General features: G+C 51.1%; 1 protein-coding gene across 1 annotated transcript; it reads right to left on the bottom strand.

The window, feature by feature from the left end:
• Positions 1-9,234: 9,234 nt before the first annotated feature.
• On the bottom strand, positions 9,235-12,845 carry LOC149329695 (uncharacterized). Its single transcript, XM_089559585.1, has 2 exons — positions 12,426-12,845; positions 9,235-10,569 (listed from the first exon to the last, which is right to left on the bottom strand). The coding sequence occupies exons 1-2, from the start codon at positions 12,708-12,710 to the stop codon at positions 9,502-9,504; spliced, it is 1,353 nt and encodes a 450-aa protein (XP_089415711.1). The 5' UTR covers positions 12,711-12,845; the 3' UTR covers positions 9,235-9,501.
• Positions 12,846-15,704: the final 2,859 nt, after the last annotated feature.

The raw sequence follows: 15,704 nt of genomic DNA, 5'->3' as shown, positions 1-15,704 counted from the left end.
GGACATCTCAACCATGTCTTGATGAGAGGGAGGAAGGTGTGAATGAAAGGAGAGAAATATGTGCCGTAGTGAAGGGCTCAGCAATAATTTCGACCGCCTGGGGATCTCTTAACGTGCCCTAAAATCGAACAGCACACAGGCGCCTTTTAGCATTTCGCCTCTGTAGAGCCACTGAGCTTAAGACCGCCACGCACAGCCGAAATATTTGTGTTCCCGCCGGCCTGCAAGCTGTTAGTCGACGCGGTTGACACGGTCGCGCCGACGAGCGCCCGCGCCGAAGAGCTAGCCGGGTACGCGTTACGTGAGTTACGGCGTGCCGGCAGTCTCGTCTCGGTCCCTTTGAAGGATCCCCGCCGCGAGAAACCCTAAACGGCACTTGCACCCGCACCGCTTTTCGAGGGAGCGCTCCTTTTTCTTTTGCTTGTGCGTGTGTGCGCCGACTCCGCGTATTCACCGTGAGGGAAACGGCGCCGCTTCTGGGCGGCGCGCGGGAAGCCGGGGGCACGGACTGTGTTTGGTCGGTGTCAGTGGCGCGCTTTCCGAACGCTGGCATTTAGTTTTCTTTTTCTTTAAGGCAACGGGTGGCTTCGGCGGCGGCATGCCTTAGTTCTTGAGCTGCGCGGACAGATGTGCGCTTCAGCTACGCACATTGCCCGAACTTGCGGCCTAACGGCGGCGCCGAGACGATTTTTCTTTTAGCCGTGTGCTTCTGTTACCGCTGGCTGGCGCCGCTTCGAGGAACAGGGCCAATGACGGTTCTGTTTGTGTTGTTGTGTGTATTCCTGCCTCTTTACGTGAGCGCAGTCCGACTTCCCGAGGGGGAGATGCTCTGTTACGGTTTCGTTGCGTTTTGCTTGTGTTGTATCTTATATCAGTCACGTGCACAGTGGCCCCGCCTAAATACACGGCCACAGGCAACTGTTACGTCACGAAAGGGCCGGCCCAATCAGCGATGAGCTGAGGGGTTAAGAGGAGATGTTGGCGGGAATCTGGGGGTTCTCGCCAGGAGCTTTTGACCGGGAGAGCTCTGGCGGCTCCACTCTGTTGTTGCTCTCCCTTTGTTTGATTCTGTATTCACTGTACCATCATGCTAATCTTATATGTATAAAGTTTTTGTTTGTTTCTATAACGAAAAGCGTCGTCATCGTCCTTCGCGCTCATTAATGCCAATCACAAGACCGGGCCGTAACGACAACGAGACGGCCTGACCTCGCTACGCAACAGCAAGCGAGGAGAAGAAGAAAAAGAGTGAAAAGAACCCCCAACTGGCGCAGTCGACAGGATTGGCAGCCATCGCCTCCGGCTCGAGTGAAGATACCAGAGTCGACGGGTCCACATCACCGCAAGACAGCGCTCGACTGACCGTCAGCGACAGCGGAACTGCGTGACAGCGGAGCTTCAGAGGCACTGGGACCCAGGAACCTTCGGGGTGCAGTCGTCCCAAGCAGCCTTCAGGAAGCGGCTTCACGGCAGGGAGCGGCACAGCGCATCGACGGAAGGGAGCGTCACCGTCAACACCGGTGAGCGGGATTTCTTACGATTCACTAGAGGGCTCACGGCTCGAACTTAAAGGGGCGTATGGTCAGGACGCGGAGCATGATGGCGAGCACGGCGGACAGTGAGACAGAGGAGAGCGGCATGACAGAGGAAACTCCCCAGGGCATAAGAGCTATCGTGGAAGCACAGAAAACATCCACGGATGAAGCGGTTAACGTAGGAGAAAGCAGAGCGCCCCGTGGCAAGGCAGCTCAAGTCGAGACAGGCAGTGAGCTCCTCGGGGTGGCAGCTGACGTAGAACCGGAAGCTTATGCCTTGCGGCGCCTAGAGTTAGATTTTGAGTTGCAAAGACTCAAACTGGAGTCAGAGGAGCGCATAGCCATGAAGAGGGCTGAACTGGAGTTTGTGGGTGCCAGGCAGTCCCCACCTGTCTCTGATGTGAGCGAGCAGCGGCAGACAGGCCTGGACCCGACCACTCAGTGTGCTAAAGTCCTTAAGGGGCTAAGGCTGCCAGCCGACTCAGATGTACCTATGTGGTTTGATGAAGTCGAACGAATGTTTGCGACTTACAACGTCCCCGATTCCAGTAGGGTGCATTTAATAATTCCGACTCTAACGGAGCGGGTCCGCTACTTGTTGCGTGGACTGGGAGACGAAGCGTGCCGCGATTACGAGGCGGTGAAGGCAGCGGTTTTGAATGAGCTACAGCTAAGCCCACCCGAGTACTTAGAAAGATTCGAAGGAGCGTCTAAGCGAAAAGAGGAAAGGTGGGCACAGTTTGCCTCACGGGTAAAGACCTACTTCGAATACTACCTCCGTTCAAGGCAAGTGAGCACAAAGGATGAAGTGGTTGCACTCATGGTAGCTGACCGGATGAAGGCGAGCCTTAGTGCGGAAGGCCTGGAGCACATTCGCCTACGCGAGGGCGAGAAATGGCTTAGGCCCGAACAAGTTTCGCGGGCGATGCAAACTTTCGAGCAGGCAAAAGGAAAGAACCGTGCAGTAAGACAGGCGAACGCACAGCCGGCACGCAAAGAACATGCTGCCCCGGGCAGCGCGCCGCTGGTCTTATCACGGCCCACACACGATGGGAAACGGCAGCCCGCATGCTACGTGTGTCGCGCTGCAGGTCATCTGGCTAAAGACTGCCCACGAGTCATTCAAAAGAAAGACGATGACAGTAGAGACGCCCGGGCAAACAAGGTGACAATAGTAGACCCAGGGACGGTTAATGACGCCCTAGCCATTCACCCTGAGAACGCTTTGGTCGCAGAAATCAGAGTGCCTCAGCGAGAGGAAATACGAAAGTCCAGACTGCAACAAGTGCAGCTAGACTGCGCTGGCGTACCCGCCGTGGCCATACTGGATACCGGCAGTGAGGTCACCGTTGTGAGGGAGGACCTCGTGCCGAACGCGTATCGCGAAACATTGGGCACCATTAGGTTAGTGGCAGCCTTCGGTAACGCAATCGAGGCAAAATTAGTACGTCTCCCCGTCGGTCTGAGATCATCCGCGTTGCTGTTAGAGCCGCAAAAAGCGCAGATTATGTGTGCACTGACCAATAAGCTCGCCGAAGGGGTGGACTGTCTTCTTTCTACAGAAGACTGGGACCTGATATCACAGGCCATCGAGAAGGAAGCAGTAGCAGTCGCGGCAGAGAGGCCTAAATCTGACGCGAATATTGGCCAGCCGGATAGTGAGTTTGGTGCAGGAAGCGAAACAGTATCCGAGGCGACTGTACTTGAAACAAGTGCAGAAGCCCTGCCGACCGAATTGCAGGGTGAGGAAATGGCGGATGCACCGGAAACTCTTAGCCAGCGGGAAAAATTTCGTGCAGCACAGGTGAGCGACGAAAGACTCCGACAGGCGTGGTCTGACGCGAAAACCGGAAAGGGGGATATGTTTATATCGGAGGGACTGCTGTACCACTGGGACACGATCGCTGGTGCCAAGGTTAGGCAGTTGGTGTTGCCCTGCGAAAGACGTCAGGAGATACTGTTGCTGGCACATGAGTCCCCGTGGGGAGGCCATCTCGGGCCCAAGAAAAAGAAGGCGAGGATAAAATACAGCTTTTATCGGCCTGGCCTGGAGTTAGAAGTGAAGCTGCACTCTAAAACATGTTGTAGAGTACCAAACCCAATCCCTCGGTCAGGCGAAGCCCAAGGGGCGTTCAAACAACGGAAAATGTCACTCTGTCGGGCGACTATGCAGAGCACTCCGGATCTTAACAAGCCTTATTGGCTGTTAACAGATGCATCTGAGATCGCAGCTGCCGCCTGTCTGGCACAAATGGACGATGGTGGTCGGGAGAGGCCGATTGCTTTCGCCGGCCACCGTTTTACTCCGACACAGTCAAGGAGGCCGACAATTGAGCACGAAGCTTTCGCCGTTATCTGGGCGCTGAGGAAATTTGACTACTGGGTATTTGGGGCGGAAATCAATGTCGTCTCCGACTATAACCCTCTGTCTTATTTGACCGCGTGCCCGCCACATGGGGCAAAGCTGACGATGTGGTCTCTCGCACTGCAGCGCTACAAAGTAGCGATCACCCACCGGAAAGGGGCCAACAATGCGAACGCAGACGCTTCGTCTCGCCTCCCCGAAGTAACATGGGAGGGAGCGGAGAGAGCCTGAGCCCTCCGGCGAACGTGAATGTTCCCGCAAGCCGGTGTGAATGTGCTTCCTTTTTGTGTTTTGTGTGCGCGCGGGTGCCGTGAAAACAACCCCACTCCTACTCAGGCTGGGGGACTGAAACGGGCGACAATGTGCAGGGAAAATGTGAAAAAAAAAATGCCCGCACTCCAGCGCATTTGTGTGTGCGTGGGTGTGGTTTTTTTTTTGTTTGTTGCTGCTGCATGAATTCAGTGTCTCATTTGTCTTATTTTCGGCTAGTTTGTGCTAATAGCCCAAATATCCTCTTGAGGGGGAAGTTGTAGAGCCACTGAGCTTAAGACCGCCACGCACAGCCGAAATATTTGTGTTCCCGCCGGCCTGCAAGCTGTTAGTCGACGCGGTTGACACGGTCGCGCCGACGAGCGCCCGCGCCGAAGAGCTAGCCGGGTACGCGTTACGTGAGTTACGGCGTGCCGGCAGTCTCGTCTCGGTCCCTTTGAAGGATCCCCGCCGCGAGAAACCCTAAACGGCACTTGCACCCGCACCGCTTTTCGAGGGAGCGCTCCTTTTTCTTTTGCTTGTGCGTGTGTGCGCCGACTCCGCGTATTCACCGTGAGGGAAACGGCGCCGCTTCTGGGCGGCGCGCGGGAAGCCGGGGGCACGGACTGTGTTTGGTCGGTGTCAGTGGCGCGCTTTCCGAACGCTGGCATTTAGTTTTCTTTTTCTTTAAGGCAACGGGTGGCTTCGGCGGCGGCATGCCTTAGTTCTTGAGCTGCGCGGACAGATGTGCGCTTCAGCTACGCACATTGCCCGAACTTGCGGCCTAACGGCGGCGCCGAGACGATTTTTCTTTTAGCCGTGTGCTTCTGTTACCGCTGGCTGGCGCCGCTTCGAGGAACAGGGCCAATGACGGTTCTGTTTGTGTTGTTGTGTGTATTCCTGCCTCTTTACGTGAGCGCAGTCCGACTTCCCGAGGGGGAGATGCTCTGTTACGGTTTCGTTGCGTTTTGCTTGTGTTGTATCTTATATCAGTCACGTGCACAGTGGCCCCGCCTAAATACACGGCCACAGGCAACTGTTACGTCACGAAAGGGCCGGCCCAATCAGCGATGAGCTGAGGGGTTAAGAGGAGATGTTGGCGGGAATCTGGGGGTTCTCGCCAGGAGCTTTTGACCGGGAGAGCTCTGGCGGCTCCACTCTGTTGTTGCTCTCCCTTTGTTTGATTCTGTATTCACTGTACCATCATGCTAATCTTATATGTATAAAGTTTTTGTTTGTTTCTATAACGAAAAGCGTCGTCATCGTCCTTCGCGCTCATTAATGCCAATCACAAGACCGGGCCGTAACGACAACGAGACGGCCTGACCTCGCTACGCAACAGCAAGCGAGGAGAAGAAGAAAAAGAGTGAAAAGAACCCCCAACTGCCTCCAAAAAAAAACGTGGCCACCGTGTGGTTCGATTTGAACCCGTGCACTCGGCTCAGCGCCGAGCATGCTAACCACTGAACTAGGACTGAAATTCTTCTATTCAAATTCTGCTATTCAAACAGACTCGAAACTTAAGCCCAAGTCTTTCTGTATCTTGTAACATTCCACCGTTCCGTATCAGATTATTGTGTCAGCCCTGTGGGGGAAGTACACATGGCGAGCTTTAAATCGTTCACTGCATACTGAAGGAGAACAGACTGCTATTCTCGTTCAGCATAACACTATCAGGTTGCGCCAATATAAAGTGAGCCCACTTAATGGGGGCAACACAGTCGTCAGGCGCTTCCACTCTTTCCTGTAGCGATCACTCGATACTATAGCGCAAAAAAAAAACCTGACGCCAGAGAGGTAGGTTAGGTTGATGCATTTATAGTTTTAACGACGCTCTACTGATTGTAGTGTATACGTAATTTGGCAACTATTTTGGGCAATCATGGCTTCGTAGTAGACGGGAAATTTGTATGGGATGAAAAAATTCCGTGCCGCATCATGGCTTTTGCTTGTATTGTTGTTTTTACTAAACAATGCGTGTTATTTTAACTCCAGCTAACCGACGGCGCAGTGGCTCATGGCATTAGGAGGAACGGAGTCCGCGTCGGCACAGAAGGTGGCGACCGGATCCTCGCTAAAGGGGCCCAGAAACACAAATTTAGTTGACTGTTTTGCCTGTTGATCTCATACAGTTAGTTACAATGGCAATATTAGCGTCGGTAATACCGCGTATATTACGTTTTTTAATATTTTAATGTCCTCCCAAAAACAAATTCATGGCTCTGATGGTGTCCCCACACAGTGGCGGGTTTTAGCAGCGGATATGACGTCACCTGGCGCGAGCTTGACGATTGAACAAACAGCAAATATATTGCAAATTGTGTGAATAAATAGAGAGACATTTTGTCACCTGTTGGTGTCTTATATTACATCAGCAAAGCCAATTTGTTCGTCTTAGATAAAAGCCCTGCAAAGCAAGTAAAATAAATACACACCACCAGGGGCTGTGGCATGGAAACGACGCTGCCAGTCTCAGCAAGAACGAGTTAGAAAGAGCAGGCAACCATGGAGTGCAAACTTCCGCGACGTGCTCCTACAGGCTGTTTCGATTGGTTGCGCCAGCTGCCGTCATTGGGAGGGCGAAATAGGAGTGGGAAGCCCCGCCAAAATCGAGTGGAGGGCAGCGTTTTATTTTCTTGTATTTTGAAATTTCTTCATTGAATAACTCCCGTTCCTGTGCCTCGATTCCTTTAATTCTTTTTAAGTCAGCAACTGTGTGACAAAGAAAATCCACCTGAAATATAGCCGGTATCCCCCCAAGCAGTGCTTCGCAGCCCCTTTAAGGCAGCTCTCCGAAGGTGAGGAAGGCGGGGAAGTTTTGCTTCAGCTCCATCGCCTTCGAAGAATTACTCGCTTTCATGCGGGCGAGCAGTAAGGGGGAACGAAGTCGTTCTTGTATCAGCGATAGTCACAGGTAAAAAATAAACCACCAAAAACGCCATGCATAGGAACAGTTCCTCAGTTTCCACGATTTAAGGACAAAGTGACCTCAAAAACTTCATTCAACGTGAATGATCTGTGCATACTAGTCAGAGGATGGAGATAGTACCTACGATCGCGACGGGACACTCCACCGATAACATCTCGAAGTCAATTTCTAAAGCGAGGAAAAAAAAAGAACGGCAACTCTTCCCATGTCACGTGCAATGAAAGGAAAGTACGCGACCTGAAGTCGAGACTGCATTCTGTGTGTCTGCGGGACACCCATCCAGGCAAGCATGCGAGATGGGGAGTCCGTAGCTTCCACGGCTGCGATGCCTGCTTGCGGGCCGTGGGCCACATTGGTGCTCGTTTAGAAAAAGATACTGCGGTGAAGCCTACCTTCGTGGGCTCGGTTAAAGAAGGCCGTTTTTTAATGCGTTAGCATTGTATGACTATGTAGGCGCCTTCGGTGGGAACGCAGGAACTAGTTGGTATATCGGAAAAACAATGGTATTGTCGGATAGAGCATCTAAATTGGATGTGCAAGCGACAAATTGGCTACGGTGAGTTAATTAGGTAATTAATTAGAGCCAAAAATGTCCAAAAAGAGAGCGGGGCCGGCGCATAAGTGGTGATAAATATTAAAATGCCGGAAGTTTGGCACCACGCGACCGGAGGTGTGGGCGAAGCCAACGCGTGGCGACAAATTTGAAAATGAAGCGTGGCGCGAAGTTCGAAAACTCAGATGGGCAAATGATGCAACTTGATTAAGTAAGGCAATTAATTGTGGCATCGATAAGGTATCGAGAAGGTACCGGTAGGTGATCCATAAGTAATCGATAACTGATCGATAAGAAATCGACTTCCAGTTTGAGGGTCTAGACTTCCTGTCACGAGTCTCAGCTGACGTGCCAGGTCATAAAGTGTGACGTCATGGTTATCAATTTCTCCAATGCGGGTGCCACACTGATCTCTAACGTTTGTTTGGGATGACAGCAATAATGCTATATGCGCCCGAAATGCTCGAAGATACAGCGTATATAAAGGTTCAAATGAGCCTGCTGTACTTTTGGCAGAGTTTTTCTGATCCATACTCAAAAAACGCTTATGTGAACTAAAAAAACTTTCTTTGTAGTTTTGTTCATGCCGTAGCTTCGAAGTGTTTCAATTAAGGTGCCAAAACTACCCCACCCACTTAAATACTTCACAACTAACGGCCTAAAAGGATTCATTTTGGGTGGAAAAAACAGCGCGAAAGGCACGGAAGGACCGTCCCTTGACGAACGGAAGGACCACCCAAAATGAACGTATACCAACTCGCCCAACTTTCCATTCTACTACGGCCTAAAAGGACTATTATTACTTAAAGATGCCTTGGACAAGCGCCGCCTGATGCAAGATTAGTAACCTAGAACACGTCCATCAGATGCACCCTAGAGTACGCTAACATAACTTGGTTTCCGTCTTCTAAAGAAACATAAACAAACCAGAGCGGGTGCAAAGGAAGGCAGGGATAATCAGCATCAATAAATACATATTAACAGATTCTCCTCCAAAGCAGAGCCATACTGATCGGAATAGCGTGATCAGAATAGTGTAGATCCATCAATTCTGAACAGTCCATCTACTGATAGCTTTGGTTCATTGCTTCTGAATAATTAAAAAGAAACACCGTTAAAAGAAACCGTGTCATTCCTTTTTTATTACTTTGGAGTTTTGTCTGTGATGTAGTACTTTCTTTTTTAAGAAATGTATATAGAATACGAATATCTGTATTTGTAAACCCATTCTTGCTTTTCACGCTGTATTACCATGTTATCCAAACCGCTACAAGTGGCTGTTATTGCTAACATGTTGCCAAACCTGGCTCATTCCATTGCGTTACATATCGTCGACAATCTTATATGCGCCCTTCCTGGAATAATTCTGGACTGGGTTCGCAGCCACCTTTAAATAAATAAATAATACTTACCAAGATTATTACAAAGTCTCAAACATTATGCCATAGTGCATATAAAGATTGGACTCGTGCTTAACTGGAAATGAAGGATGGCTTCTATTTTTCGCATGAAAACGACACAATCAGAAATGGACAAAACAAGCTGTTACGGTCGTTTTAGGAATTGTTTGAGAAACACGCAGCATTCGCAGTGAAAAGAAATGTGTTATTTATTTATTCAGTTTTTTGTACTTTATATATCACGGCAGGGGACATCTGAGGGTCAGAAATCAAACAAAATTAGAAGCTATTTTTGTGCTGTGTCTCTATTCAGAGCTGTTGGGAAAGAACCTTCATGCCAGAGTTTTCAGAGGAATTTCTTCCTGACGTATAGGTAGTGCCAAAATAACTGAGGAAAGAAACGGAGCGTACAAGGGCGTACACTAACACGAAGCTGTAAGGGATGGCCCATGTCCGCGCTCAAGCTTGGTTCAAGCCAGCAGTTCCAACTTCATCCGAAGCTGGTCATTATCTACGTACCCTTCACGGATGAGATATAGGAGTGCAGGGCCACCCCAAATGCAACGCGTCTCGTTGCTTGATGCTCTTGGCTTTTCATTAGCTTTGTCATCTGGATCTTGTTCAAATTGGCGCACAATGTCTTCCCTTCCTCTGGGATGAATTACGCTCACCCTGACCTTGTGCTGGAAAGGCCACCGGACTTCGTCGTCCATGTCGCCCTTGTGCAGGGTGTTGTTGAATTCAAGCCATACACATGTCCCGAAACTCATGAACGAGACTCCAGGAGACATGCAGTAGCCGCGAAGGTACACCTTCTCGCTGTCATACTCAACCGTGCCTTCCTGCACCGCCTCGTCTTGAAGCGACTTCAATCCTTTTACAAGAAACTCGCAGTGGGTCTCTTGTAGTGCACTCACTCCGCGCACATCAGGTTCCAAAGTTTCTTCATCTTTTTCCTTCAAATCTGCCTTGAATTGTTCAATGCTAGCTGAAATCTGCGACAATTGTTCTCGCGTTCTGTTTATTTTATCGCTCAGTGTTTTTTCCACGGTTTTCAAAGAAGCGTTAACTACATCCCTGCACGTGTCTAAAGATTCTTTCAGTTCAGCCTTAGACGACGCCATTTCGTCGTGGGTCTGTCTCGTCAAAGACGTCAGTTCGTGACGCAGTGTCTCCTTGAGTGTGTTTATGCCATGAGAGATTTCGCTCAATCGGTCCCCATGCGTGCTGATATCGACAGCCATCGGCCTCAGATAAGCTGTGATTTCACCCGCCTGCCTTTCGAAGGCTCCTCTGAAAGAAGTCAACGATGCTGCCTCCTCCGCGTGAGCCGGTGGAACTTCGCTTTCGGATGCCACGGATGTCGAAGTGTTGCAAGAGGCCGACCGGAGATGCGTGCACACGTCTCTGCAAAGAACGGTGGCCGAGCACTTGGGACAACGGACGGAGTGTTGTTCACATTCCCGCAGGAAATGCCGGGCGATCCCTGAAGCAACCGTTGCGTACTTGCAGCCGCTACTTTCATTCCAGCACTTGACCTGCAAGGAGACAAGAGAAGACACTTTGAGACATGCTGTGACTATGAGGCGAAGGCCTTTTCACTGTCTCAAGGGGAAGTGCGTCGAAATAACCGCTCGGTTGTGAGGAATTCATCTCTGCGGAATATTCTTCATTAATCTTCATTGAATTTATTTTGAGAAATTATTCGCTGCTCCTGACGAACATTGAGCAAGAGAACCACATTCTAAATTTTCTGCGTCTACTGAATACGCACCGTGGACCTTGATCAGTTTGTCGTACGAGATTCATGGGCAAAAATATCGGTGTCATACACGCTGAATATTGTTTGCGTAACCATTCACTGCAAATTTTGTAAATTATGAGAAATTAACAAACTAATACACAGTGTCACAGAAAGCCGCGTAAGTTATCAGCGAGCAGCCCGGCAACAGGTGGGAGGTCGCACTCTGATTTGTTCAGCCAAAATTACGACGGCCTACCCCTGATAGCCTTGGCGACGCTCCAGCACTGCATCCTAGGCTGCATCGAGGAGGTGCCGGATAACTCCACAGCGCCGGCTTCAGACACCCACGGTAGAACGGCATGCGAACTTTAAATCTAAGAGGCGGTTTTTCAGTACAAGCAAAGCACGATACGCTGGTCTGCACATATGGGGAAGGTGGAAACAGGAAGACGTAGGTCGTACATGACCGAAAGGCCCTACATTTAATCGCATGCTAACCAAGGAAACACTAACGCAGCCAGGTGTGTGAGATAACTTTGGCTCCGCTTTTGGCTGATTACTTTGGAAACGTGTTAAATGCGAACCCTTATCAGTAACCCTTTTTTTTCGCTGTGGAAAGGGTAATTTGTGGAAAGGGTATATTCCTCTTCAAGTCCCGGTATCTCTTGCCTGAGTAGGTACAGTATATAGTTAAACAGAGATTGTGATTGTGGACATCCTATTCGCAAAGTACGAACCTACTTGAAGAACGCTGGCACCATCTCACAGAGAAAGTTGCAGGCGCTGCCTGCGCTGAATCCAGAATGCCATGCTTCCATGATTATCGAGATGCCCGCAGTGTACGACGAAAGCTTCAATACCAACGGTTTTTTTTTTCAGAGTTCACAGATGCACCACGGGTACCTTCTACAGCACTTTTTTTTTATTATTCGAGCTGTTTCCCATTAGCCATAATGAAAAAGGGAAAGAAAGTAATAAAAAGGAGTGTAAACAAGCTTTGCTTAAAAAGCGGCAAAAGTTCGGGATAAAGCGATTATCATGAGTCCACTTGCGATAGTCGCCTGCAACGTCATATCGCCGGCCCACCTTTCTTCGGAAGCGTCGTCTCACGGAAGCTGTCGGCGGGCAAGTCCACAGCAAGTGTTTTTCGTCACACTGGCCGGGCGCAGCAGCACAATGGGGACACTTGTCAGTCACTTCGAAACGTTTGTCACGCCACCGATGACGCATCTACAGCACTCGAAAGCAGTGAACACTGCCGCCAAATTTTCCTCTCATCACATCAGGTCTTTCAAGTGCATCATATCTCTCACAGCGTCTCTGCACGGCCCTGCAAGTAGCATAGCGGCGGATATATTTCTCCATCTGCGATACCAAATAAGATGGCCAGGATTTCAAAATTTTTAATCGGTGGGCGGCCTCATTTTACGAATAGCGTTCGTAACCAGCCTAGCGTTGCCATGAAGCGGCTCCACAACAACACGAATATTTTACAGGGCTACTTCTTTGCATTCCATTTTTGCGCTGTCCTCCGATCGATGTGAAATGAGTTGACGTGCGGGAAACACTCTGTGGGGGCGAATAGCAAAGGGGCAAGCTAAAAGAAACCCAAGAAGCCCAAGCAGCTCCTCCTTTTACATTGTCGCTTACCTCTCTTCTCAGCAGATCGTCCGCAGGGAAGTCAAACAGGTTGACGTAATCCTCCTCGTACCCTCTTCCGTCCAGAGGACACTCATGCGTGCCGTCCTTCGAACACTGCTCGTAGCAGTACTCGCACAGCACGTGCATGCAGGGGAGGATTGTCGTCTTCTTGCGAACCAGACCGCAGGCGCTGCATACCCGGTTGGCTGGAACAGGCTTGAGGAAAGTCAGGGGCCTCCAGTCAAGCTCCGGGGAGAACCCGACCAGCGTAAACTGCGGGATTGCAGGAGCCATTGCTCAGAACGTATACGCTCGCTGCGTCGGTCACATCAGGAACTGCTGTTTCCGCCCCTTCGGAGCGCGCTCTTATCTCCTTCCTGGCGGTCGTCAAGGCGACCATCGCGGCTGCATGGGCTGACTCTCGTCGCAAGTGCAGCGGAGAAGCGAAATGCCACGCGTCGAAATATACCGCCGCTCACTTGAGATGACACGCCGCTCTGATGGCTTTAAAAAAAACTTACCGCTAAACCATAAAGGAATTCATACAGAGGGGCCATATTGACTGCAGCGCACCAAGCAGCTGGGTGAGAGATTTCCGGTTCCGGTTTCAGGCGCGCGCAGTTCGAATGCAGAGCATGCGCTGCGGCCTGCCGCGCCCCCGTGGCGCATATGTTAACGCGACAGCGTAAAGGACCCCGTGTCGCAGAAAAGCCGGTCTCGACGTCGACGTCGGTGGCGCTGGCCGTGAGTGGAAAATTACAGATGCATGAATAAAGAAAACCGAGTACAAAATTGGTCAACTTGGGGAATCGAACCAGGGCCTGCGGAGTGCGAGACGAGCACGCTAACCACTCCGGCCACGTCAGCTCGATCGTTTGGAATGAACAATGACGCGTCTAGTGAATACGTTGTTGTCTTAGAAGGGTGCTTCATATACATGCACTTTGATTTATATCAGTAATTATGAGCATGAAAATTGCAGAAGTCGCAGTTAAGCGAGTAGCGAAGTACGTTTCCGCTACCTTTCCTTTTCGCTTGGCGCGCACGTAGCGCCATCAGGCGGCGCCCCTCAAAACGACTCGATCCTCCTCCTCGCAATGTACGCCACTGCCCCAACAAATAGCGTGCGACGGCAGCGCCTCCCACTCGTCTCGTTCGGGCGGAGTGGGCCGTGCGGGGAGGCCGGTATCACACGGTGACCGGCGAACTACGCAGCGCACATCCAAGACGCGTTCTCCACGAAGCTTGCGGCTTAATACCCGTTCGTTTGGCGTGGAAGCTATGCTGGCGCTCGTTGCTTCGGGCTTGTCGAGAACCATGTGCCGAAGAACTACGACTGCAACTTGTGTTTAGGGGAGAACTATAAGAAAGAAAGGAATGAGACGGGGAAAGAGGAGGAGAAGGCGCTATCGCATCTACTCTTAAAGGGGTAGAGACATCAAATCCCAAGGTTGTACAAAAGACTGTCATACGTTTCCTTTGTATGTGAGGACCATAAGAGCGAAGTATTAAATTTAAAGGAGGCCTAGAACATATTTTAATTTCATTTTAAAGTTTGTGAAAATGCTCACTCTTGAAGTCTGAGCCATGGCTAGTACATCAGTGGGACGTAGGGACAGAGAAGAAAACACTAGCAAGTACTTCCTACGTCATTGCACAGTTTTCTGACGTACGGGTCCAAGTTTTGCGGTTTCGCGGCCTAGCAACCTTGGTTACGAGTGCTCACCAGTCTCTTTTTCTGCACGCTCGCGAGTGCGACGGTGCTTTACGCCCGGCGTTGCCGCAGGCGATGTCGTTGCCGAAAGATCCACTTTTGCACAGGGATATTGCCGGTGCTCTAATTTAGGAAGCATTCTCTGGTATCATGGATGATATGTATTTTCTTGTGCGAACGTGAAGTACGCCGAGCATGCCGGCCAGCCTGGATCCTGTCAGGCGGCGTCATAAAAACGAGCTAAAATGCGTCCTTGGCGTAAATAATAAACCCTGGGATAAGAAATGTGAAAAATGTGTCATTTTTGAGGATCCCTGACCAATACTGAGCTGCTGGCAAGGTAACGACTGTGATACGAGCAAACTTCTTGCACAAACGCCTCGCAGCTGCCGCTGACCCGACGGTCCGGCTCGCCTGGCGCCCGCTCGCTTCGCTGCTGAAGGCGTCGCGGAGATTTACCATACTATTATTTTATTGTGAGATGATGCTGTTGACAGTAAATCGATGTGTAGAGTAGACCTTGTATTATAGCGCAGGCGACTTCCGAAGTGCCGGCCGCTGCGGCTTCGATGCGAAAGAGGCTATAAGCCTAGCGACGACCACGGCAACCAGGCAGCAGAAGAGCTCGTCGCCCGGAGCGCCCGCGAGCGATGCCGTTGCCGAAAGCTCGAAACATAAGCAGGCATGCTTTGTCGCTGCTCAAGCAGTCTTCCTGGTAACAAGGCGACCTTGCCTTTTCTTATGAGATTTGTACACCATCCCAAGCAGCGCTCAGGCACTGCTGCACGGCGGCGAAGTGCGACACCGGTTGTGGGCGGAGCTTGGGTCGAGCGGCGCAGCGATGCTCACCGCTCCGTGTGTCCCAGCTTGCAGTGGGGCGGCAGTTCGCAAGCGACGATCGGTGCGGCGCTTCGGCCAAGTGGCCATATGGCTTGATGAATATTGCTGTGCGTGCATTATTTGTCTAAATAATGATTGCACTTCGCGCTCTGAGCTCGCTACTTGCTTTTGTACAGCGAATGTTTTCGCTCGGCCGCCGATCTGCCCAAGACACGTCGGCCAACGGGTCTCGTCGGCATCTTTGGTCGGCGGCGTTGTCACACTAGAAGGACGCTTGGTCGTTGGGGCGTCTTTGTCGTCGTCGGTGCAGTGTGGCTGGCCATTCGGGGAACGACCAGGTTGGCCGACGCGACCGTCGCTGTCGCGTCGGCATCGGGGTCCCGTCGGCCTAGTGTGAACGCGCCTGAACTGCGCGCTAGTCCCAGGCTGCCCTAGTCGTCGCTAGACCTAGGTGGTTTCGCTTCGAAGCCGCAGTTGACAGCGCTTTGGAAGTCGATTGTGCTATAATAAAAGACCTACTCATCACATCGCTTTAATGCGAACTTGTCCCATAATAGAAGATAAGTTCGATTTCCACGATGCCTTCAGCAACGGAGCTAGCAGACGAGCAGCGCGCACGAAGCAGCAGCATCGAGCTGTCGGGATAGGACAACGTCGGCGTGAGGTCGGCGCTGTTGTCGCCAGAGTATGACACACGGGTCGGCCGACGGCTGCTATCTCGGCGACGCGACGGC

This window comes from Amblyomma mixtum, chromosome 9, assembly GCF_055824585.1.
Source record: "Amblyomma mixtum isolate Tamu chromosome 9, ASM5582458v1, whole genome shotgun sequence".
Classification (NCBI taxonomy): domain Eukaryota; kingdom Metazoa; phylum Arthropoda; class Arachnida; order Ixodida; family Ixodidae; genus Amblyomma; species Amblyomma mixtum.
This window is presented reverse-complemented; position numbering and strand designations above follow the sequence as displayed.

Excerpts from the sequence above, each read along its gene's own strand:
- LOC149329695 (XM_089559585.1), bottom strand. The coding sequence starts at position 12,710 with ATGGCTCCTGCAATCCCGCAGTTTACGCTGGTCGGGTTCTCCCCGGAG. Across the intron at positions 10,570-12,425 it reads ACGATCTGCTGAGAAGAGAG|GTCAAGTGCTGGAATGAAAG; the intron begins GTAAGCGACAAT and ends GTCTCCTTGCAG.